The following is a 26,529-nucleotide window of genomic DNA, read 5'->3' as shown; positions in this document are numbered from 1 at the left end:
TGATAATATTGAGGCTGACTAAAAAAAAAAAAAATGGGCGAGACGACCTCTGCATGCACAGCAGTGTGTCCACTAGTGAGGAAGGGAATCTAGCATACTAATGTGTAAATACAGAAAGATGGAGCCCTGTGAGAGAATGCCCCATTGAAGCACTGAACCACAGAATCGTTCCAAGTAATGCCTGGAAACGGCCACACAATGCAGTCCAAGCAGCACGGATACCGTGGCCACAGAGAATCTCACCCTGAATTCCAGGTCTGGGCTTGGTGTCACCTTAGCGAGTCACTGAGTCTCTCTGTCTTTCAGCTAAAAACTGGCCAGGGGAATGCAGCAAGCCAGTGTTGCTGAGAGATACAAATACTGAGCAGAAAACTTGAAAACAGAGAAAGCTCAGCAAGTGTAAGCGGTTAAACTAGTTTAGCCCAGAAAACTAGAGACACCTGCATTTGCCTATCTTCTACACAATATCTAAACCGTGAAATTTCAATATTCAAAAGCAAAAAATAAATAGCACAAGAAAAATATGTAGGTATGACATTAGAAATATTGAGTTTGGGGCTGGAGCGATAGCAAAGCAGGTAGGGCGTTTGCCTTGCACACAGCCGACTCCGGTTTGATTCCCAGAATCCTATATGGTCCCCTGAGCACCGCCAGGAGTAATTCCTGAGTGCAAAGCCAGGAGTAACCCCTGTGCATCGCCCCGGTGTGACACAAAAAGCAAAACAAAAACAAAAACAAAAACAAAACAAAAAAAGAAATTGAGTAAGCTAGAATTACGGTGGGTACATGATAGCCAGGCAAGCTTGGCTATAGGCTTAAAGGAAGTTCATAAGTTTCTCTGGTGTTTGACAGTTTCTCTTAAGATGTCAGTGACAGGGCACTTTGTAATTCCTACTGCATATAACCCACATGTCTCACCTTTCTCTGCCTGGAGAGATTTCCAGAGCTCCATGAAGTCGTTGCTTTGGTCATAAAGGAAGGTGAGAGTGAAGCAAAGGTTTCCCTTTTTCATGTGGTCACAGACTTCAAAACACAAGAGCACTTTCTATGGAGAGTTAAGTGTAGAACAGTGGATATATGTATATATATATATATTTTTTTTTTAATTAAAAAAATTTGGGGGGTCATTTTGGGTAATATCTGGTGATGCTCATAGGTTACTCCTGTAACTTCTGCACTCAGGAGTTTCTCCTGATGGTGCTCAGGAGACCAAATGGGATTTCAGGGATCAAATCCAGGTAGGCTGTGTGCAAGGCAAATGCCCTACATGTTGTACTATTGCTCCATCCTTGGGCAGCTGATATTTTCAAGAAGTAATCAAACAAACAAAAATTTTTGTGTGAAGTGCATTACAGAAGGTTGGCACAGAGGAGCGAAATAAATGAGATGAGGCAAAAATACCAAAAGAATGAGAAAAATCCACAAACCGGAAAGTGAACACATAAGAAACTATGGAAACACTAATTCTGTGAATTGCAGTTTCAAAATGACAAACCTTTGTAGATATTTTTACATGTATATAATAGAACTACGATAACTTAATTTGAAAATACCTTGTTTTACTTTTTATTTTTTAGCCTTTTGGGTCACACCCAGCAGTGCTCAGGGGATACTCCTGGCTCTGCACTCAGGAATTACTCCCGGCGATGCTTGGGAGACCATATGGGATGCCAGGGATTGAACCCAGGTTGGCTGCATGCAAGGCAAATGCCCTACTGCTATAATATCACTCCAATCCCCAAAACACCTTGTTTTAGAGGCCAGCAATAGTGCAGGGGTTGCGGCACATATCTTGCATGTGGCCAACCCTGGTTGGACGTGGGCTCTGAGTGTATCCAAGTGCAGCACCGGGGGACCCCAACCATTGCCAAGGATGGTTCAAGAGGCCCTGGGAACCACTGGGATGGCCAAGGAAATCCCTGCACTGCCCTTCGGGCTGTTGTGCTAAACTGCCGGCCTGGATGCCTAAGACTCTGAGAGGGATATGGGGTCTCTGGAATATCACCTGGGAGGCTCCAGTTCATTATCCCCCCAGCACTTTGCTTCATCTTGGCAATCCCATTAGAAAATAAATCACAGACCACAAGAACAGAAAATCCCTTCCCTGAATTTCCCTGAAGTTCACATTTCAGGGAAATTCAGGGAACTTCACATTTCTCTGAAACATGTATAATACTGGCTTTTACAACTAGTTATTCGTTCATGAATAACTTTGCAACTATGTATTCACTGTGATTTAATAAAATAAAAGAATGAATACTTAGCAAAAAGTGAAAATAAATAAAATTAAAGTAAAACTAAAGTCAAAGTTAAAGGTAAGTAACAAATATTTTTCTTCCACAACATACTCCAGACATAATTAAGTGGTTAACAGCATACACAGAAACCAGCTAAATGCACCAATCAGAGGGTTTTCATTTCTGTTTTACATAACTGGGCCAAAACTCCAAGAGTTTCCTTCTCCTGAAACCTAGTGAGTCCAGTGAGTATTCAAACTAGCTAGACAGCCCATAATTTCTTTGTGCACTTCTCTCCTTGAATATCCCTCTGCTCCTCTTTAACAATCCTAGAGCAAAGTACCGCAGATGATAACCAAGCTCAGCTTCTGTTTCATGCTCTGCATCGCCTTCAAAATCTTCAACAAAATAGTCTTTCCTTCCTCAGCCCTGCTGCTGCTGCTCTCATTCAGCCCTGCGTTTCCATGACTGGACACTGCAACAGGTTCCATACTGATCTTCCTGTCTGTAGTTGTACCACGTCTCCCTCCTACCTTTACTGTGTGGTTGGAGAGACATCTTTCTAACATGCAAATCAGCTTGTGTTATCCAACTTCCCTTTCACCCGACTCCCACGCTAAATTGTCAACAAGGGCAGACACTACAGAATAAGCAAAACTGTACAGAATAAGGTCTTAATCTAGTTCACAGCAATGCTGGCCTTTGTCTACCCGCTCCTACTGTCTCAATCCCCTAGACCCACAGATTTTACAGTGAACCAGCACTGAGTGGCAGCTGGGTTCCACTGCAACCACAATTCCTTCTTATGCCAGTGGCAGTTAGATAATCTGCCTGCCTTTGTCTGCAATATCTACTTCTACTTTTCTGGTTCCTGGTAAGCTTCTAACGCACCTCTCAAGCCTAAGACAAACAAGTGCTTCTCTGACTCTTCAAGTATCTGAATGTCCCTTCACCTACATTTCTACTGTATTTTTTAAATATTAAAATGAATTACAGGGGCTGGAGTGATAGCACAGCGGGTAGGGCATTTGCCTTGCATGTGACCGACACGGGTTCGAATCCCAGCATCCCATATGGTCCCCTGAGCACCGCCAGGGGTGATTCCTGAGTGCAGAGCCAGGAGTGACCCCTGTGCATCGCCGGGTGTGACCCAAAAAGCAAAAAAATAAAATAAAATAAAATAAAAAAAAATGAATTACATATTCTGTAGAATTTATATATAATTTCCACATGTATAACAGTAATACCTGGTTAGCTCATTTTTTTGGGAAAATATTCTGGTCTAGTTACTTGAATTTTGTTATGTATGTTGGTGAGCTTAATTCTTTTTTTGTATTTTTCTTGTATTGTATTTATTTCTATTACATTCCTAGTTGCATTTTTTGGGCAGGCAGCATACTACATCTTAATTATTCTTATCTCCCTACTAGACTTCTAAGATCAGAGAAAATGACTTTTTGATTTATATTTCTAGGATCAATGGAAATACCTAGCATATAAGTATCTGTTGACGAAATGGAAGTTCTGACCATGTGGAGAACAGAAAACTCAGAATATAAAATATGAAGGTTTCTATAACTAGAAATAGAATCCCATTTTATCAGAGCAAAGCTTTTGCACTCCAAACTTTGCTCATTCTACCTCTGTTTCCCTCTTTGTCTCTTCTCTAGCTGGCCTCTCTGCAGCCATCAGCCGGAATCAGGAGTGAAATACACCAAGTATCAGCACCTACACTCTCCTCTAGTTCAAACAGTCCCTACATTACTCTCCTGTTCAGACAAAAGCATCTCATCCAGCAGACTGCTGCAAAGGGACTGGGGCACAAATCAGATTCTATGAATAATGGGCTTGTTTCCCTTTTCGTTACACACATATCTAAGGAAATGAAGAAAACACTTGGAGAAAGCTTGATGCCCTGATTTGAGATGCTAAGGCATCTGCTTGCAGGCCTGTTCCCACACACACTGGGTGAATGCACTCTCGCATCCCCTCAGGTCAGAGCCAGCCCGGTCCCTGGTACCTGCTATTTTGATGTTCATGTTGTTATCCAGCAGGAGATTTTCAGCCTTGAGGTCGCGGTGCACAACCTTCCGACCATGACAATAATCAACAGCTGAAAGGATTTGCCAGAATTTTCGCCTGGCCTCTGACTCATTTAACCGGCCATGATTAGCGAGATAGTCTGTGGGAAAAAAAAAGAATTTAGAATTATTTGCAAAATATAATATCCTCCCTACATGGATTTCAAGATTTTTCCCCCTCTCAAAGATCTTTTTTTCAAATAAATAAGAATCAGAGTTAAAATAATATGCTGTTTTCAAGTTCCTTTCCTATAGAGAAGAAATTTCAATACATTTCACTGGAATCCAGATACACAGAGAACCCAACCAGATAAGACCAAGTGGCATGTAACTCAGTGCAATTTAACAATGTTCTTTATGCCTAAGCACTCCTTTCTGTTCGTGTGTGTGTGTGTGTGTGTGTGTGTGTGTGTGTGTGTGTCTGTGTTGGGGGAGGGCTCCCAGGCAGTGCTGGTGTGGGGGCACTCCAGGAGATGCCCAGATAGTTGAATTGCTTGGGCCTGGTGGTGTGGGGCTTCCTGGGCATACCAAGCTCATACAAAGGGGCGCCAGGGATGGAACTTAGGATGTAGTGCATGTTAGGCATATGCATGTTAGGCATATACTTCAGTCCTCAGAGCTCCCTCCTGGGTTCCCCTCTGTTCTGTTTTGAACGGTTGTTGTGGGCCACTATGGCAATGCTCAATCCTGATAGTGCTGGGGCCACCAGGGCTATAGCCAGTAGCGGTGAGGGGCTTGTGTAATGCCAGGGATCAAACTCAAGACCTTGCACATGGCAGGCACTTGCTCTACCACTTAAAGCCATAATATTCCTATTCTTGGTTAACCAAGATGTCTTTTTCAAGATGACTTTTTCCAAACGGATCTACTTTGAAAATTACACAAACTATCTTAGTGCAATGTTGTACTCTCTCTTAAGGTAGTTTACTAAAAATAAATCTGCATATATTTATATGACTGCAATGAAACTGAGTATTATAACTCATACAGGTTTCACCTGCAAATGAAGAAGTTTCTGATGTGATCGAGAGAGAGAGAGAGAGAGCGAGCAAGCGAGCTAGAGAGAGAGAGAAAGAGAGAGAGGGAAAAAGGGAGAGAAGACAGGTGAAAATAAATTTCCAAAGCTGTTTATAGTTAAGGAATTGTATGAGTCAATTCTCTCCAACATTTTCTCTGCTACTTCCATGCCTTTTACTTATGCCAACTTCAAGTTTTACTAAAAATTGGTAAATTCTGTGGCACTTAACAGTTTACAATGCAGGTTCATATCGGTGTCTCAATTTTCCTAAAACCCCTCCATTAATGATAAATTTTCCCCTAATTCTCATTATCTAAATAGAAAGCTAATAACTAGAGGGATTAGTTAATTAATCTGGCTGACTGGCTGAACTCAAACACTTGGTACTCTGAATTAATCTAAACTAGAAAGTTTGGGTTTGTTTGCTTTTTTTTTTTTTTTTTAACTGATGTAGCTTTACTGTATTCCTGGTCAAATTCCAACACTCCTTTCAAAATCCTGCTCAAATGGCACTTTGCCCTTGAACAGTGCCTGATCATGTAAAGCAGAAGTGATTTCTTTCTTCTGAACTCCAGAACATTTAGAACATGTTCCCACCTGAATGATCTGTGTAAACTGTCCAACGTGCACGCATAAGCTGCTGCATGCACGTGCACGCATGCGCGCGCGCGCGCACACACACACACACACACACACACACACACACACACAGAGTAACTTGAACAATATAATGTTTTAGGAAATAAAGACATCTTCATTTAAGTAAAGGGAGAGGGACCCTAAAAGGTCTTCTGTACTCCCCTCATTGCGCAGCACCATGCACAGAAAATCCAAGTGGTGCAGACTCAAATGCCGAGTGAGCATGTCTTCTCAAAGGGGGCGTCCCAACCCTTTCCTGCACCAGTCTCACAGGACCACGCTATTCCACATGAGGGCTTTGTATGTAAAGGTGGATGTTGTGGATGTTATTCTCTACCTGGTAATTACCTCAACCCCAAAAGATAATTTCTTGGGGCTGGAGCAATAGCACAGCGGGTAGGGCGTTTGCCTTGCACGTGGCCGACCCAGGTTCGGTTCCCAGCATTCTATATGGTCTCCTGGGCACCGCCAGGGGTAATTCCTGAGTGCAGAGCCAGGAGTGACCCCTGTGCATCGCCAGGTGTGACCCAAAAAGAAAAAAAATCATTTCTTGGGCCAGAGTGATGGTACAGCAGGTAAGGCATTTGCCTTGCAGGTGGCCAACTGATTTCACTCCCTGACATCTAATGTTTCCCTGAGCACCACCAGGAGTAACTCCTGAGCATTGCTGGGTGTAGCCAAAACGTATATATAAATTTTTTCAAAATCACTAAAAAAAAAATCAAACAAAAAGATCATTTAAAAAATAATGTCCTGTTACATATATAGAACACCTAGTAGTCAGAATTCTGATGGAGGAAAAGGATCATTTAAGGGGAAAAAAAAAAGGATTTGCAGTCAAAATAGTCAAATTGTTCTCAGATTGTGTTAAAAAATGGAAATTTTAGTTCTATTTCTAAAAGTAAATCAGAGTCTCACTTCTCTACTGGATGAACTGAGACATACATTTAGAAAGAGTTTGACCTTTGGGCAAATGTGAGTTTCTGAAGGAAAGCAACATCTTTTTCTATATAAGAATTATCTTCCAGCTAGCTAGTAATACACATGTACACATACACACACACACACATACGCACATATACACAGAGGCTTTTTGGTCACACCTGGCAATGCTCAGAGGTTACTTCCGGCTCTGCACTCAGGAATCACTCTTGGCGGTGCTCAGGGAACCCTATGGGATGCCGGAGATTGAACCCGGGTTCGCCTCATGCAAGGCAAATGCCCTCTCCACTGGACTATTGCTCCAGCCCCGTAGCTAGTAATATCTTCTACACCAAATGAAACAAACTGTATTGCTAAATAAGACAACTTTTCACTAATAATTGGCTTTTCCAGATAGACAAACTTTTTTTCTGTTGACAATACTGAATCAGTTTGGGCTAGTGGAAAAAAATTTGTGAAATTCTGGCAATGTGCAAAACCCAAACAGCAACTTTCTTAAATTCTTATCTATTTTGGGGAGGCAGGGGCACACCCACTGGTGCTCAGGGCTTACTCCTGGCTCCGCGCTCAGGGATCTCTTCTGGCAGGGCTTGAGGGACCATATGTGGTACCAGGGATTGAACCCAGTTGGCCATGTGCAAGGTAAGCACCCTACCCACTGTACTATCTCTCTGGCCCTAGATTCTCATCTTTTATGAACTTTTAATAATATCTAATAGTTAACTGGCTCCCCACATAAAAATTTCTCCCTATGGACTCCCGTTTAACTGATTTTCCTCCGTATCTCTCACTAATTGCTTTTCTTTCTCTTCTTACTATAGTCTACCTTTGGCCCTTTATTTTGCCTCCAGATACTCCTCTCAAAGAATTAGTCTAAATTATCACCTTTGGTGGTTAAACTTTAATTCGCTTTATTCCTAGCTGGAAGGTGTCAGTTCTCTTCAGACTCCTCATTTAGTGCTTGTCACAGGGGGCCTCTTCATTCACTCCAGTCAAGACTTGCCCCAGGACTCTGGCCTGGGATCTTATGCTCACAGATGGAAATTATCCTTCCGTATAAACACAGATGTAAAATTTTTCACACACTCTCAAGGGGACCTATAAGATCTTAGGTTTAATCAGGGTTAAGAAACTCTGCCTTGCAGGGTTTAATTCATTCATTAGAATTTTTATAGAAATAACCTCCAGATTGCCAAGTGCATTTAAACTTTCAACACTTAATTATATACATCTATACAGATCTTTCTGCCACTGCAGTGTTATCAAGACTGAGTTCATCTTTCTTTTTATAAACTTCATTACACCATCTAAGTCACTATAACTACATCCTACCTCAAAAATTCAAGTAATCTTTTACCAACCCCTAAATTAAGTATAGTGGAAGCACTAAAAGGTGGCGTTCAGGTTATATATTTTAATTTTTACAGTATAATTCACCAACATTTGCACTGCATATTTATAAAGAATGTTTGGATTTAGCTTTTTATTCTGAGGGGTCACTCAGAGTCGTATACAGGGAACTGTGTGTTATTGGGGATTGAATCCAGGGCGCCTGCATACAAAGCGTGTGCTCCAGCCTTTTAAGTTATCTCTCCAGCCCAGTAAGTGCCTAAAACAAAATATCTGCTCAGGACCTGCAGATGCAGTCCGAGGGCAGAGTATTGCAGAGCACAGGCCTACAGATAAGACCCTGAGAATCAGATCTCTGACCCCCAGCGTGCACACACACACACACACACAGACACCAACACCAACACCACACAGACTGTGGTCCTGGCCAACTGCCATCTGTGATCTCTGGGGTTACAGTGAACTCTCTGTGTACAACTTCACTGTAAACCTCACAGCTAGTACATGAGCGGCTGCAAGTACCACCACACAGTCCCCTGCCTCCCCCCACCCCCACCTCCACCCCGGGCAACAACTAAAACAGGAAGGGAAAGGGGGAGAATGCTTAGTAGATGGTAGCCCTTACCCCTTTCTCATCATTGTCATCAGCTCTACCTGGCAGGGTCCCTTCTCCTCCCCCACTTATCACAGAAATAGAGAAACCAAGCCAGCTGCATTTTTCTGAGTTTCAGGGACATCAGAACCATGGAATGCTTTCGAGATTAACACTCATGTCAGAAATTATTAGCATTTCTTAAGTCTGGAGCTAAGTGGAAGTTCAAACATTATTAACATGTGCAATTAAACATTTAATATACATTAAAATGATTTCGTTAATAATTTCATTGATTTGTAATTTGGGGGTAAAGTTTTAGGCAAATACTAATTTAATATTTTATACTCAAATTCAGATAGGGCCAGAGATAGTACAGCAGGTAGGGTGTTCACCTTGCACGTGGCCAAACTGGGCTTGACCCCTGGCATCCCATATGGTTGCTCGAGCACTGCCAGGAGTAATTCCTGAGCATCAATGGGTGTGACCCAAAAAGCCAAAAACCAAAACAAAACCAAACCACCCCAGATAATTCCTGGTCACAGGTTTCTTATCCACAATGTTACAAAGACTTCAAATTTCTAATTATTATTTTGAATAAAAATATTGTTTTCATAATTATCAAATGCTTCATTGGCAGTAGGGCTGTCTTTCTTGGGGGAAAACAACAACAGTGAGTTTTGTGTTGAATTATGGAATGTAATCAAGGTAAAGAGAAAATGAAGTGAAATTTATCAATTATGCAGGCGGGGATGGGGGTTGGGGGGGCGGGGGTTGGGAGGTAGACTGGGGTCTTTGGTGGTGGAATATGGGCACGGGTGAAGGGATGGGTGTTTGAGTATTGTATAACTGAGACATAAGCCTGAGAACTTTGCAACCTTCCACATGGTGATTCAATAAAACAAATTTAAAAAATTGTTTTCAGCAATATGGTCACTATGAACTCTGGGCCTCTGATATAGTGATCAAAGCTCGTTTGTTTGCTCTTTCAAGATACTGAGGCTCTAATATCTTCAATTTTAATAGTCCTAACTTTCCTCACCTTTTCCTCTAACCAGAAAAAATATTACTGGGCTCAGGGCTGCAGTACAGGCTCTGGTACCAGGAGTCACAGGGACAATCCAGGCACCACATGCTCCCTCAGCACTGCTTGGAGTAGCCCCTGAGCACTGCAAGGGCTGATCCAAAAATGAAATAAAAAAAACTAGCACTATAAGAGTTCAAGAATCTAGTCTTTAGGGCTGGGGTGATATCACAGCAGGTAGGGCATTTGCCTTAAACGCGGCCAACCCGAGTTCGATTCGCAGCATCCCATATGGTCCCCTGAGCACCGCCGGAAATGATTCCTGAGTGCAGAACCAGGAATGACCCCTGTGCGTTGCCGGATGTGACCCAAAAAGAAAAAAAAATCTAGTCTTTGTTAACTTAGGCTGTTACTTGTTCCTACCAATCACTATTAGATAACATATAACTAAGGGAGTCCTATTAAGTTAAATAAAAACTTAAAAATAGTTTTTTAGCACAGTGAATACTAAGAGTACATGGTAGGTATTGAATAAGTATAACATGCGTTGACCCAATGTTAAATATACGAATAACGTTATGTACGTTGAGCTTTTAACCTTGAGGCATATTTGTGAATATGAAACTATATTCATAATTAAAACATTTTGCCTATTCTCTTAGTTTTTCTAAGTACATAACCATTTCAAATTGTCTATCTAACAAAAATTAAAGGAAATTGTTGCTTGTGGTATACTTGGCAATTTAATTGTGCTTTCAGCAATTTCCCTACATTAGACTGTTTGCATCTGTTAGACTAGGAATCAGTTCTTCAAGTTTGGGAAACTAATGAAGCAAAGCACGGCCTCCTGAGAAAATGAATTTTTAGCTACACAGCTTAAAGGGTTTTTTGTGTTTTTTTGGAGGTAGACCTTGTGTAATGCTTAAGGGACACTTCAGGCTCACCCCAAAGCAGTGCTGCTAGGAGATCACCAGGAATCAAATCAGGGTCTAAGCACAAAAGACTCTAATGCTGAGTTCCACTCCTGGCTCTAGTCCCTAAAGTTTAGTTTTGTTGTCTTGTCTTGGGTTTTTGGGCCACACCTAGCAGTGCTCAGGGATCACTTCTGGCAGGGTTTGGGGGAATATATGTGGTACCAGAGATCAAATTTGGGTCAGTCATGTGCAAGGCAGGTGCCTTATCGACTGTACTATCTCTTTGGTCTATAGTCCCTAAAGTCCAAAAGATCATTTACAATTAATTTCCAAATCTATGTGTCCAACTTTTCAGTATAATTAAAAGCAATTGGGCTGGAGCAATAGCACAGCAGGTAGGGCATTTGCCTTACATGCAGCCGACCTGGGTTCGGTTCCTCCATCACTTTCAGAGAGCCCGGCAAGCTACCGAGAGTATCCCACCCTCATGGCAGAGCCTGGCAAGCTACCCTGGTATATTCGTTATGCCCAAAACAGTAACAAGTCTCACAATGGAGACATTACTGGTGCCCACTCGAGCAAATTGATGAACAACGGGACGACAGTGCTAGTGCTAAAAGCAAATAGAGAAGTTTTCTAAAATAATTTATAGCCTTCACATAGATTATAGATTATAATAACTAATCAGAATAGGTAGCAAAGAGATGATACAAATTTTCCTTTATTTTAAATAAAATATATAAGTAAAATATATTTCTAAATCTTTTACTGGGAGATTTCAAAATATAGTGGAAATAAATTCTGAAGTCAGGCAAGTCTGACTTGAACACTCTATTACTCACTGTGGTGTGACTTATAATTTAGTAGTTTATAATTTGATTTCACAATTATAAACCCCAAGTTTTGCACTTTGTTCTTAAACTGTTCCACAAAGCAATTCCAATTTGATGGCAAAGAACCATCCAAGAGTGTTTTATTTCTACATCTATCGGTTTCTGTCCATACACAGAAATTGCTTTATCCTGTTGCATGAAAATATTATGCTATCTACAGCGTCTCAAAGGAGTCTAGTACCTATAATACTAAATAAACATTAGAAAAAAACTCTCCAATATTGAAATATTTAACAGGGAAAGTCGGGGCTTGTGAAACAAACATGTACAAAGAAGATGATTTTGGCCAAATATTTGTACAGATCTTCAAAACCCACACTCACTATGAAATAAGTCAGAATAAAATCAATTACAAAAGAATAACACTATGGAGTAGGCTTTTGGGAGTAGCGGACCCTCAGCAGTACAGGCTCCTCCAAAGTCATCTCACAGCGAGTTTCCTTTTTTTCAATCAAATGAAGGATCAAAGTCAAAACTTGATTGTGACTTTTTTTTTTTTTTTTTTTTTTGCTTTTTGGGTCACACCCGGCAGTACACAGGGTTACTCCTGGCTTTGCACTAAAGAATTACTCCTGGCGGTGCTCAGGGGACCATATGGGATGCTGGGATTCAAACCCAGGTCAGCCACGTGCAAGGCAAACGCCCTACCCGCTGTGCTATCACTCCAGTCCCTAAATTTGATTGTGACTCTTAAGGAGTAAGAGGATTCATTCATCAAAAACTGGAATGACTTCTTGGGTCAGTCACTAAGGCCAAAACTTTGCCCATCTGAAACTTCGATTTGCATAGAATGAAAGATGAAAACAAAAATATATTCTGATAATCTAATCAGTATATAGAAAAAAGGGTGATCAGCTGCAAACTAGCTGGGGGTGGCCATGTTAGAGACTTTCAAGGAGGTTTTTATGAGGGGTGCTGTTTCAGCTGGAAGGAGCTCAGGGAAAAGTGCTGTGCATTTGTGGCAGTCCATGACCCCGGCAAAGCTCAGTCATAAAGAGTGAGGGGTTGGGGGAGGAGAGGCAGAGACGTAATGGGAGAAATGAAAGTCAAATTTAGCAGGGACTTATAATCCTAAGAGGTGTATTTGGGGAAATATTGGGAAACCATGGAATGGTTTTAAGTAGGTGAGAGATCTGTTCTAATTTACATTTTTAAAGCACTTAGAAATAATCCAAGGAGCTGAAGCGATAGCACAGCGGGTAGGGCATTTGCCTTGCACGCGGCCAACCCGGGTTCGATTCCCAGCATCCCATATGGTCCCCTGAGCACCACCAGGAGTAATTCCTGAGTGCAGAGCCAGGAGTAACTCCTGTGCATCGCCAGGTGTGACCCAAAAAGCAAAAAAAAGAAAAAGAAATAATCCGAAACTGTGAGTTCTATATTAATAAGCTATACAGTCCCATTAAGTAAGAATTCAACCCCAAACTTAAGGACCTACACGGGACTAGTTCTGATGGCTGAAGTGAGAGCCACAAGAAATGCAATCTAGTTCTTAGTGTAAAAACATCTGCAATACACCCAAGGAAAGAGGGTTAAATGATAAAAACCTTAAACAGTCTTTGATGGAAATAATAGATGTCATGAGGTAATACTAGTTCACGAACACGGTGAGATGCTGTGTGAACACTATAAACTCTCTTAATCCAGAACAACGGATAAGCTTTCCTACTGATTGCAATATATGTAGTTACGTCACACAAACTGTCCCAGACTTATTTTTAGGCAGTGATTCTTTTATTCTTTTTTTTGTTTGTTTTTTGGATCATACCTACTGGAATTTGGGGGCTTCTCCTGGCCCAGTGCTTGGGGATTGCTCCTGGTGGTGTTTTGGGACCATGAGTTTCTGGGGATTGAATTTAGGTCTCCTCAGGCTAAGCAAGCACTCAAACAGCTGAGCTATCTTTCTGGACCTAGACAGTGATTTTTAAAAATAAATGTCAACTGAACAGCCCAGGAAAGTACCCAGAGTAATATTTAATACTACTAGATGATGATGTCATCTTGATGGCATTAAACACACCAGACAACTTTGTAAATATGTATCTTCATCCCACCTACTTTTATCATCTCTAAGGACCTCAAAGTCTGTTGTGAATTATTTCTGAGTAATGAATATGACTGGACTGATAAATGAGTCACTCTAAACTGAACTACTGATGTTGTGTGCTATTTACTCAATTTATAGTAGTGTTATAATAATATTTATAAATGCAATCTGGTCACACTTCTAACACATTCTTTACACAGATAAATACATCCAGATAGCTATTTTGATATGCAATTACTTCTTAAGGAAAGAAATGCAGTTCAAAGAAAAGACTATGATGTATTAAACCATGCAATATTTAAGAATTAAGATTCAAAATCCAAACTTGGAGAATAATGCTGATGATGAAGGAAATATTTAAGTACTTTAATCTCTCCATGTAAGCACTCTAAAGGTGCATTTTTAGGAAATACTTGAGATTTAAGAAATTCTCATCTGATAATTCAAAGGACAAATTTATTTCTTTAAATTTTTTCCCCATTAAGTCTTTCAGATGAATTGAAAGTGAAAAACAATGAGGAGAAGATGGATTGGTCTGTTCAGAAATGGGCACAGAAAACTCAATAGGTTAAGCTGTGCTGAGTGAAAACAACTTTTCAATAAAGCACTGTGATAAATTTAGCTAAGTGATAAATGAAATTTCTCGGGCAAACAAGATTATGAAAAGTCATGCTCCACAGTTCATCAGTCTGTTGCACTTATATTTACTGGGGTGCTCCTTATACATAATAACTACATTGAAGCCACTTGTCAGAAGGAGAAAAAAGTAACACTGAAATTTCAGGGAAGGGTTAGCTGGGAAGACAAGACCTAACTCTGTATGTGCCCAGATATTTGAACTCAAAGAAGACCGTGAATCATTAACAAACTGACATCACAAGGTTGAGACATTTTGTGGTAGAATTTTGTTCCCATTTCTTCACCCTTACCTCAGTAGCAGGATTAAAAATCCAAGCCCTCCATTGGTTGACTTTTCAATGCCTTTCAGAAAAAGAGTGTGGTAGAAGAGTTCTGCCTTATTGAGGTTAGTCTTGGCTCTGGGGAACTGTGTGTACTTTGATTAGATCTTTTGTGCTTCTACCATCTACTCATCTATGAGAAGAGTGTGCTCGGAATGAGAGACTCGTGGAGCAGAACTGAACTCAATACGGTTTGCAGCCCACAGAAAACCAAGTTAGCTCACCCACAGAAAGAATATTTGTTGATGTAAATCACTGAATTGTGGGTTATTTGTTATGTAACTTTATTACAGCAGCAACAGGACTGATATAATTTTCTTTTTTTTTTTTTTTTTTTGCTTTTTGGGTCACACCTGGCAATGCACAGGGGTTACTCCTGGCTCTTTACTCAGGAATTACCCCTGGCGGTGCTCAGGGGACCATATGGGATGCTGGGATTCGAACCCGGGTTGGCCGCGTGCAAGGCAAACGCCCTACCCGCTGTGCTATCGCTCCAGCCCCTATAATTTTCAATATTAGAAAAAAGGAGTTTTCTGGGGCTGGAGCAATAGCACAGCGGGTAGGGCATTTGCCTTGCATGAGGCCGACCTGGATTTAGTTCCCAGCTGGTCCCATATGGTCCCCTGAGCACCTCCAGGAGTAATTCCTGAGTACAGAGCCAGAAGTAACCCCTGTGCATAGCTGGGTGTGACCAAAAAGAAAAAAATGGAGTTTTCTCAGCTATAAAATGAACTAAAAGTACACAAGAAAATATTCTGAATATTTTTGCCAGACAATTTATATTTTGTGTTTTTTATTATGTATTACACTTGTTCAAGTTTTACACGTCTAGATGGCATGTTTAGATATCAAAACCCACCTGGCTAGCTTAATGGACAAAATGGTAACGGATATGGTGAGATAGACCTTACTAGTCAGTGGCTCTGTTCTATAGATGATATAAAGAAAGCTGGTCTGGTTTTCTCTTGGGAGGCCACGTGTTCATGTTTTCCAGTGAATTTATCCACTATGAGCACCTCGACTTTTTCACTGCCTTCTATCTCAAGGTTCAATATTGGAAAAAGAGGACAACTGATTAAGCAGGGTTTTTTTTATTGCCTCCCTCCCCACTTCCCCACCTCCTAGCCTCTCCCCAGGGTTGGCCAGGTAAGAACCTTATGTCCTGTGCTATCTCTCTGGCTCTAGGAATAGTCCTGAGGAATCAATTGTGATTCCATTCCAAAAGAAGACAAAATACGGGCTGGAGGGATAGTACAGTGGGGAGGGCAGTTGCCTTGCACATGGCCAACCAATGAACCACTGTTTGATCCCTGAATGGCACCCAGTATGGTCCCCAAAAATGAGAGAGAATGTGATGTGGGACACGAAAACAAAAAAAGGAAAAAATAGACAAAAAAATTGGCTATGGCTAACTTCTAGGTCAAGGGAGAAATTAAATAACATGGTCTAATGCTGAGAACACTGACTCTATTCTCAGGTCTGACACATATCACTTAAATAGTTCCAGATGTCAGTTTTATTATTTATTTATTTTGGGTCACTCCTGGAAATGCACAGGGCTTACTTCTCACTCTGTGCCCAGGGATCACTCTGCAAAGGAACTGGGGGACCACATGGGGTGCTAGGTATCAAACACAGGTCAAATGCATGCAAGGCAAATGTCCTACCTACTGTACTATATTTCTGACCTCAGGTATATTAAATGTTTCTAAAATAAAGTTATGAAAGTCGTAGGTTACTTATTAAAAAACTATTGTTTTTTAATTCAATAGTAATACTGAGTGAACATCATTATGAAAAATATGACTATAATTTTCCTTGGATTACTAATTTCAAAGGTTTTTTACTTTTTTTTTAACTGAGGTAAAATACATGTAATAAAATTTACCAAGATGATCCTAACAGTTTTTCTTTGGTGTTGCTGAGATCAAACACAAGGCTTCATATATGCAAGGTATGTACTTTACCACCGAACTACATCCCTGGGTTCACCTTAGATGTTTTTGTTTGTTTTTGGGCATAACCTAGCGGTGCTCGGGGCTAATATATTCCTGGCTCTGTGCTCAGAGATCACTCCTGGCAGGTTTGGGGGACCATATGGGCTGCTGGGGATCAAACCCAGTCAGTTGCATATAAGGCAAACTCCCTACCCGCTGTACTGCCTCTCCGGCCCCCTGTGTTAGACATTTTTAAATGTACAGTTCCCTGTTGGTTTATTTTTATCTTGTCTCTTTCTTTCCCTGTAATTTCTGGCACTCAACTCCCTCAGGCACTTATTTTAGGACTCAAGCGAAGTCAGATATATTGGGGTGGCAGTTCTGAACCTACGTCTCATTCAGCAGTAAGGTCACAAGGACAGAATCCTAGATGGAAAGCACCAGAAGCCAGGGGGGAAGTAAAAAGATTTAAATAGATCAAATCCAAAAGATCAACAGGAAGTACAGAAAGTAAATGACACCAGTGTGGTCGATATTCAGGAATCTAGCACAGGCAGCAGGATCTGTCCTAACTCCTGGTACTTTTAGGGTGAAGAGCAGTGATTTCATCAAGCCAGTAGCAATGATGTGTCCAAACAGAAAGAGAGACAGAGAAACAATTAAAGGATGAATGTTATGGCCCTCTAACTATGGAGTTAATAAATATGTTCTTTTTTTTTTTTTGGATGACAGAAAAAAAGTAACAGAGAATGTTATGACATCTGCTAGTTCTAGGAACTTAGTGGTGATGATCCTGAATAACAAAGGGATAGGAAAATACATTAAGAAATTTTTCTTTTGTAGCAATCAGGAAATTAATATTTGACAAAATGCAGGACTTTATGTACATGCAACTCCAACTCTTACATGTCTCCAGGTGGTATAAGTTCCTATTATTACATCACAGGTGCAGTTAAGCAGGGAGAGATTAGCATGTGTTTCTAATGAGTATGCTTAGGAAGCCCAAAGATACTACAATCACATATCTGACACACAAAACTCAAGATTCAACACTCTCAGATACAGTTTGATATCTTTCTCACTAACTTCACATTCTGTTAAAGCCTGAATTTCAGCTAATAACTGGTCTACATAGTTTAGAAAGTGTCCACATCTTTAAAAAAATGTTTTTTATTGAAGTTTTGTGATTTACAATACTGTTAACGGTGGTTCTCATGCACATAATTCCAACAGTACACACATCACCAGTGTACCCCCTCCCTCCCCCAAGGATCCCAACCCTCTTCCCTTTCATCACCCCTCACCCCAACTCAAAACTGTGCAGATCAGTTCTCCTGTGGTGCTGCCTTTGGCCCTTCATCACTCCCTTGCTGTGTATCTGTAAGTCCCATACATGACAGAGATCACTGTATTTACCCTGTATTTATACTGTATTTACTGTATACTTACTAACTGCACTTGGGCATGATATTCTCTAGTTCCATGTTGCTGCAAACTGCATGACTATGTTCTACACTATATGTCAAAGCTCTCCAGTCATCAAAGTCAGGACCTGGTTCTTCGACATGACAGATATTAAAAATCTTTCTATCCTCTAGTAGGCATTATTGCTATAGATTTTTAGGCAAGAGTTGTTCATTTGAAGTTTCTTAAAAAATAGGACTTATATTTCAGTTATTTAAAATTTTTTTGTTGCCAACTTTGAGCCACATAGACACGCTCAGGGGTTGCACACAAGGATGCTCAAGGGGTGGGCTGGGACAGAAGCAGGATGTCCTGCAGGTAATGACACACTCAGTACAGTGTGCTCTCTCCACCCTGGCTTATTTTATTTTTAACATCAATGTTTTTTATCTTCTTTTTTCCTCTTATAGCAGCAGAAAAAAAAATTAATGGTAAATCCACTTTACTTTCTAGGAATTTGTTAAACTGTCCTAACTTTAATCACTGTTTGGCCTATTATTCTAAGAAAGCTAGTCATAAAAGATAAACGATGATTCCTTTATACTTTTGCACTAAAAAAGAAATGCTACTCTAAGGCTTATTCAAGAATATCCTCCTGGAGTCTAACATAAAATCGTTTAGAGCTACAGGATCTTTTAGAGCTACAGAACTCCAAAAGGAGCTAAAGCAAAAGTCTACAAGAAATTCTGGGCCTACTTTGTTTTTAATTTAAGTTCATCATGCACGAATATTACCGACAGCTCAAAGAGAAACCCTCTGTCCTGTTCAAATATTTGTGGACCATTAAGCTTTCTATAAATAAGGATGTCTACTAACCAAATACATTAGAAAAAGTCAGTGAGCTCTGTCAATATCTTTGGATTTGATTCTTTGAAACCTACAGAATAGCAGATTCTGTGCCAGCTAGCGTTCATAATTTACACATAGTGAGTTTATGGCCTGATGCTTCCTAAAAACATTTCATTGTGCATATAAATGTCAAACACTTCATTCTCAGCATTTTCAACAACCATAATTAGGACCCCACTTGTGCCCTAACACAGTGAGGTTTTACTGAATATCAACATTCCTGTAACACAGAGATAAAAGGTAGAAAAGAGATTTGGGGAACTGAGTGTGGAAGTGGGTTCAGACATGAAGTCAATGGTTAGTGAGGCAGGGATGGTCAGAATTAGAGAGCTTGCAAAGGGTCAAGAATCATGCACTTGACGTGGCCAACCTGGGTTCAATCCCCAGCATAACATATGGTCTCCCAAGCACCACCAGGAGTAATTCCTGAGTGCGTGAGCCAGGAGTACCCCCTGTGCAACACTGGGTGTGACCCAAAAAGAAAAAAAAGAATAATGCATTTGAGAGGTTGGGTGGAGCCCTGGGTTGGATCCACGGTACTCTCTAGCTGAAAGTACCTCCTTTGTGGCTCCTGAGCACTGCACCAGGACTAGTCCCCAACACTGCTGGTTGGAGTAAAAGGGGGGAAAAAGGAGAAAAAGAGAGAAAGAAAAAAATACATACAGAAGACTAACTAGGCTGGGGATATAGTTCAGTCATAGAGGATGGGCTTTGCATGTATGAGGCCTTGTGTCCAGTCTGTGGTATGCTCTTCACTTCTCTTTCTCTCTCTCTCTCAAACACACAAACACACACAGAGAGGCAAACCTAAGTTAAGAACAATCATAAAGCCATTAGGGCTGGGCAAATCACAAAGTCATTAACACCTTAACTGCTAGTTTATTAGTAAGTTTTCCAACAACTAGCAGGATTTTTTCTTGGGAGGGTGTAAAACATTTCTAATTTTACACAAAAGTGGAAATGAAAAAGGAATTTCTTTACAATCACCTTGGTAAAACAGCAATTTCGTAAAGCAAGACTATTTCTACACAGAACTATTAATAACAGCAGGAGTATATTTTTAGGACTGTCATATATTACATGCAGGTCTGTTCTGGGAGAAATAAACACACATATACACATATACCTCACCCCATCCCCAACTCTTATTAGTTTAGTTCTATCCCAGTCAAGATGAAACCTAATTGGGAATAGAGAGAAAAGGACAATGTGTATGTGTATATCTTAATAAAGGAAGATTTTCAATTTTTGTGCCCTTTCAAACTTCAGTTTGCATTTCCTTCTACTACATTTATCTACCAGTAATTCTTTACACATGAAATACTTGGCACTGTGTTCTCTACCCTCATCAGTCAATTGTCTATTCACTGCTTCCATAAGGACATCTCATATGCATTTCAGGTAGAACACACTCCTAACAGAACCCCTGATCATCTCTCCTCATCCTGCATCTTTCTCATCTTCTAAGTTAAGGAAAATTAAACTCATACCTTGAGACCCTTCTTTCTCTCCATAGTTACTCTAGAAGCAAATCCTGTCTGTCACCCCTACCTCTACCTCAAATCCAGAATCCCACTGTTTTTCTTTACGTCCATTATTCTTCCTCCAGCCAAATTACCATTATACTCCAGTGAACTATTACAAATAGCCTTTGAGGTTGGAGTGATAGTACAGCAGGTAGGGCTAGGATGCTGGAGGTTAAACCCAGGTCAGCCATGTGCAAGGCAAGCATCCAAATCAATGTACAGTCTCTCTGGCCTCTGTTCAGAAACATTTTCATGTATCATGCAAGTTCTCTGCCCCAAACCGTCTGGTGGCTTCTCATAGGATTCCAAGGAAAAGCTAAAGTCCTTACTACAGCTGACCAAGGTGCTAAATGATCAGAAACTGAAAGTAGCTTTCACAAAACGAGTAATTCCAAATTACACATACAACGAAGTGTGACTGGCTATAGCGCAGACCCAGGCTTGTACTCAAACTTCTCAATGCGAGCTATCAAAACCAAGACCTAGTGTTGACTCAGAATTATATACACAAGTTTGCAAGGGCTTGTGTACAATGACATTTAGTTCACCACTATTGAAAGAGTCCAAATTAATAAACAATCTAAATTCCATTAATAGAGAAGTTATTGAATAATTTATAGCATTCTATGAGACACAAGACTATTTATAAAAATGTAATGAAGGGTCAGATAAATAGTTCAAGGGGCCAAAGTTCTGCTTTGTCTGTAGGAATCCTGGGTTTAATTCCCAGTATCACGTGGAACCGTGAGTACTGCTGGACAACACAAATACAAACAAAAAAATGTGATAAATATTTACGTATTTATATGAAAGGATCTTTCTCTCTCTCTCTCTCTCTCTCTCTCTCTCTCTGTCACACACACACACACACACACACACACACACACACACACACTCTCACTGTAGCAACTGCAAACTGAGTGCAGGTCTCCATATTGAGATAAACTGCACCGGATGATCCCTCTACATATCTCCATCCTCTCTGTAGTAATTCTTACTCATCCTTCAAGATTCATCTCAGTGCATCACCTCCTAAAGAAAGCATTTCCTCTGGCGGGTAGGACAGATGCTCAATGTTTGTAGACTATACAAAGGAAAATAAAGCTCTTCAGTTTCTATATTCTAAAAACTACTTTGAGACTTCATTCTAAAAAGTCATTTTAGAATAAAAATTTAGAAAAGTCATTTTAGAGAAAATGTCATTTAGAATAAAAATGACTTTTTCTTAAATCCAATGTAATTTATTTCTGTCATGAGTTCTGCCACTGATATAGAACTCAGGTCTTTCCTAAAATGTCTTAAATAATGCCTACTTGATGGGGGCCCATGGCTATGACTTGTGGCAGAGCACTATCTTCCATGCATGGGAACATAAGTTTGATCCACTTGCTGAGTGCAATTCCAGTGGCAATGCTACTTATGGTCCTTGGGGTCTTTATAACAAAAAAGTTGCCATCCGTTCCACCACAATCAAGCAAACACATAAATGTATAACCCTAGTGAGCACCAAAAAGAAATGTGTGAACACCATGTAGCCAAGTGTGTGAGTCTGGTCAATGCAGCAGCTGCAACAATGACAATAAAGAAAAGGGAAGTAAAAAAAGTAGCCACTAAGAGTAGCTGTTTAGCACCATGTATAATTCACCCACTCAAATAACAAAAATAACGAATATTGGTATTTTCTAGGACATTCACAGGGAGAATAATTTTTTCAAAACAAAACTAAAAACAATCTCTGAGTTTGGAAACCATCAATTTGTGATTACTGTAAGATGTAACACAGCTGGTTTTAAAGAAAGCAATTATTACATCTTATATACACTTGGTTTAAAGTTTTCCTCAAAGAAGTTTCCTTGGGACCACATTGTTGGACATAGGGGAGCAGGTAAGAAAGCTATACTACACTCAATATCAACAGATGCTATTCAGTTCTTCAATCAACAAAAAAAGGGACAGCTAAATGGTAAAATCTCCAACTGGATATCATTCCGATCCCTCATATTCCACATGCTGTGAGTGGAACTCATTACTTTCTGGTTTTCCTTGTAATTTGCCACATTCCTATAGATGGCACCAGTATTTCCCTCAGTTATCTCCCCTTTATTCTGTCATATGCTGTGGTTCTTATCTGTAACTTAACAGCTGCAAATTCATACCCAGGATAAAGTTTTCCTCCCTACTCAGTACATCCGAGAACTTTCCTGAAGTTAACCTTGTGGTTAACCAGAGAGACTCTTGCCTGCACGCCTGGCTGTCTTCCTAGGGACCCCTCAGAGGGGATGGGCTTCAGCTTCCCTCCCCACCTTGAGCAGAGCTCCCAGCGGCTGAAGACCACCAGAACCTAGCTACAGCCATGCTGGAGGCCCCTCTCCACACGTTCGGACAGACCTCATGCATGAAGGTACCGGCAGAGGAACCCAGGTACGTGTAATCCCATCAACGGCCAACATCCAGAGACTTAAAAGCAAGCTCCAAGAAGCAATATCTTTAGCCTACTTCTCCCTCTGGGAGAAACAGGCAATCTTCTGAGAGTTTCCTGCCCACGTGGGACAGCCTTGCAAGCTTCCCATGGAGTATTCATATGCAAAATCCAGTAACAAGCTGGATCTCATTCCCCTGACCCTGAAGAGCCCCCAGTGCAACATCGTTAGGAGGGCTGAGTCGAGATAGACTTCTAAGATCTCAGGGAAAGGACAAAATGAAATGTTATTGAGCCCGCCTGAGAAATCGGTGGTTAACAGGATTTCGTGATTCGTGATTCATGAACCTTGTGGTGTTTTGATGACTGCCTCTCAGTGCAAGCTCAAGTAACCCCTACAAATAGGATCTACCTCATCACATAAAAACAGTTATTTTATTATGATAACTAAGAACAGCCATTAATGAATATTTTTTAAAAATACCCCCAGGAAGGAGACAAATCTCTGGTACGGTCTTGGGTCTTAGTAGCAGTGTTTTTGTTTTGGGGCCATACATGGTGGTGTTCAGAGCTTACTCCTAGCTTTTTCTCAGGGATCTTTCCATATGGGGGACCATATGGAGTGTTGGGGATGGAATGTTGGTCAATACTGTGAGGTAAATGCCCTGTCTGTTGTACTCTCTGGCCCCTCTCACAAATACTTCTTAGTATTTTTCATGAGTACAGCTAGCCTTTCTTTACTCCACAATCTGATGATAATGCTATCCTGGAGATTTCCTCTCGTCAAACCCCTTGCCGAAATGGTATGTATTTCTGGCATTGTGAATTAGTTAGCTAATCAGAAATTTTACCCGAACTCTCCTATTCTTTCAGATATTTTAAAAAAGATAATGGATACATATTCCAACTGCCATGGAGTGTAAATGTGTAGAGTCTATTCACTGCAATTTGTTTTGTTTTCATATAGTTTTCTCCCTTTGCTACTATTACCCCCAAGATTTACTAGCCTGGTGCTTCCTGGAATTTGTATTATAACTGATTTTTTGGTTTGTTTGTTTGTTTTAGGTCACACCCAGCTGTGATCAGGGTATATATGGGGTGCCAGGTATTGAAAGGCAAGCACCCTACCTGCTATATTATCTCTCCAGTCCCTAAATTCATCTCTTTTTAGAAGTCTGGTAAGTCATCACAAATGTAGATAGTTTTAGAAAGTAACTTTAAACAGTTGGGTGAAGCAGTTATTAACTAAAACACTAAAGTTTATTATTTATTTATTTATTGCTTTTTTGGGTCACACCCAGCGATGCTCAGGGGTTACTCCTGACTTTGCACTCAGGAATTACTCCTGGAGGTGCTTGGGGGACCATATGGGATGCCGGGGATCAAACCCGGGTCGGCCGCGTGCAAGGCAAACGCCTTACCCGCTGTGCTATCGCTCTGACCCCTTAAAACACTAAAGTTTATTAACATGATGTGAAAACCATAAACATGCCCTAAAACTGAAGATAGAGAATCCCTATAAATATCAATGGTACAAATTGTTTCATGACTAAAAACAAACTAGCAAGCAAACAGCCAACCAGATTATTGCAATTAGGGAAGGCTAGTAGCCAGAACTTAAACGTAAAAATTGATTGTTTCCAGCAAAAGTCTGGACTTCATTTTTTTTTTTTTGGCTTTTTGGGTCACACCCAGCGGTGCTCAGGGCTGACTCTGGGCTCTGCACTCAGGAATCACTCCTGGTGCTGCTCGGGGGACCATATGGGATGCTGGGAACTGAACCCGGGTTGGCCGCATGCAAGACAAACACCCTAACTGCTGTGCTATCGCTCCAGCCCCTGCACTTCACTTTTTATAAACCACCTGTAACACATAAATTTTTTTTTTTTTGCTTTTTCGGTCACACCCAGCGATGCTCAGGGGTTACTCCTGGCTTTGCAGTCAGGAATTACTCCTGGCGGTGCTTGGGGGACCATATGGGATGCCGGGGATCGAACCCAGGTCGGCCGCGTGCAAGGCAAATGCCCTACCCCGCTCTGGCCCTAAGAATCTTTTTTTATTTTTAATTTAGAAATATTTAAACATCGATAAAAAAAAAACCTTTCTTTCCCATTTCCTAAACCCAAAAAGTTTTTGATTTTGGGGTGTGTGTGTGTGTGTGTGTGTGTGTGTGTGTGTGTGTGTGTGTGTGTGTGTTTGTATTTGGACCATACCTAGTAGTGCTGTATCTCTCTTCCCCCCCTAAAAAGATTATTTTTTCCTTTTAAAATTTTATTTCAATTTTAGATACAAGCTAAAAATAGACTATAGACCGAACATGAAGGCCACTCAATACTTCCATTGCAAGCTACAACACCCAAAAAGATCGAGGACAAAAGGGAATGATGCCCTGCCACAGAGGGAGGGTAGGGTGGTGGGGGATGGGGTGGGGGTGGTGAGAGGGATACTGGGATCATTGGTGGAGGAGAATGGGCACTGGTGGAGGGATGGGTAAACGATCACTGTATGAGTGAAATGCAAACATAAAAGTTCATAAGTTTGTAACTGTACATCACAGTGATTCACTAATAAAAATTTAAAAAATTATTTCAATGTATTGCATCACTATGTGATACAAAGTCACCCAACAAAGACATTAATTAATTTTATAATAGGTCAGAAATAACACAGAAGAGCAATGCTAAGGCATAGGGGAGTCCTTAGGAGAAAATTCAAATATCTGTATGGAAATCCCCAACTCTTTTTTGTAACTTCAGAAGTCAGTGAAAACTCCCTTGTAACTATGATGGCTTTATGCCCGTTACAAAAGTACAAAACTGAAATCGTGACTGCCACTGAGATCTCTGTGGGGCCTGGGGAGGCGAAGATAACAGTCTTTAATGTCTTTTTGTTATTGTTTGTTTGTTTGGAGGCCACACCCAGTTGTGCTCAGAGATTACTCCTGCCTCTGCACTCAAAAATCAAGAAGTAACTCCTGGTGGTGTTCAGGGGACCGTATGGGATACCTGGGATTGAACCCAGGTCAGACACATGGAAGGCAAATACCTTAACCACTATACGATTTCACTGACCCCGATAAAAGCCTTAAAAAAATCTTGTAGACTCCATTACAAAGCAAACCAAGGGAGCATTGGCATCAGTTATAAGAACCTTTATTCTGTTGATCTTTTTTGTCAATGCAACAGTTCAGATTCCTATTTTAAAGCAAGCTGCAAGGCTGTTTGGAACTCTCCAAGGTTCTGACCCTCACCAGCGGCCTAGCTACCTAGAGAGTAACACTTGGAAAACCAAAGCCCATGGGAAACCTTAGAACTAGGCACAACAGTTCCTGGCATTTCTAAATCATGATTTTCATATCTCACCCCTACTTTGGTCTTACTTATGATCATTTTAGGCCACCTCAGGTCACACGCCTCACCACAGCCACCGCAAGACCAAGGTCTATGACATGACCATAGTATCTGAATCTATTAACTTTGTCCTTGTTTCATCCAACCCTCCCCCAACCCCCAAGTCCATAATTTTAGAATTAATGTTCAGTAGGTTGTGGGAAAAGGATCAGATTAAATTTTACTTGATGTCTTTGGTTATCTTATAGACAAGGCAATTGGAAGAAAATAATTCTTCCAACATTTCAA

The 26,529-nt window shown here is 40.7% G+C and overlaps 1 protein-coding gene across 1 annotated transcript in view; it reads right to left on the bottom strand.

Annotated features, from left to right (window-relative positions):
• The window catches only part of SIK2 (salt inducible kinase 2), a 125,284-nt gene that overhangs the window by 39,169 nt on the left and 59,586 nt on the right, over positions 1–26,529 (bottom strand). Inside the window, exon 4 of the mRNA XM_055132756.1 lies at positions 4,258–4,419. Within this exon, the coding sequence (XP_054988731.1) occupies positions 4,258–4,419 (162 nt within the window). The remainder of the gene's footprint in view (positions 1–4,257; positions 4,420–26,529) is intronic.

Source organism: Sorex araneus, chromosome 3 (genome assembly GCF_027595985.1).
Source record: "Sorex araneus isolate mSorAra2 chromosome 3, mSorAra2.pri, whole genome shotgun sequence".
Lineage (NCBI taxonomy): Eukaryota > Metazoa > Chordata > Mammalia > Eulipotyphla > Soricidae > Sorex > Sorex araneus.
Note: the sequence above shows the minus strand (reverse complement) of the source record. Positions and strands in the feature narration are given on the sequence as shown.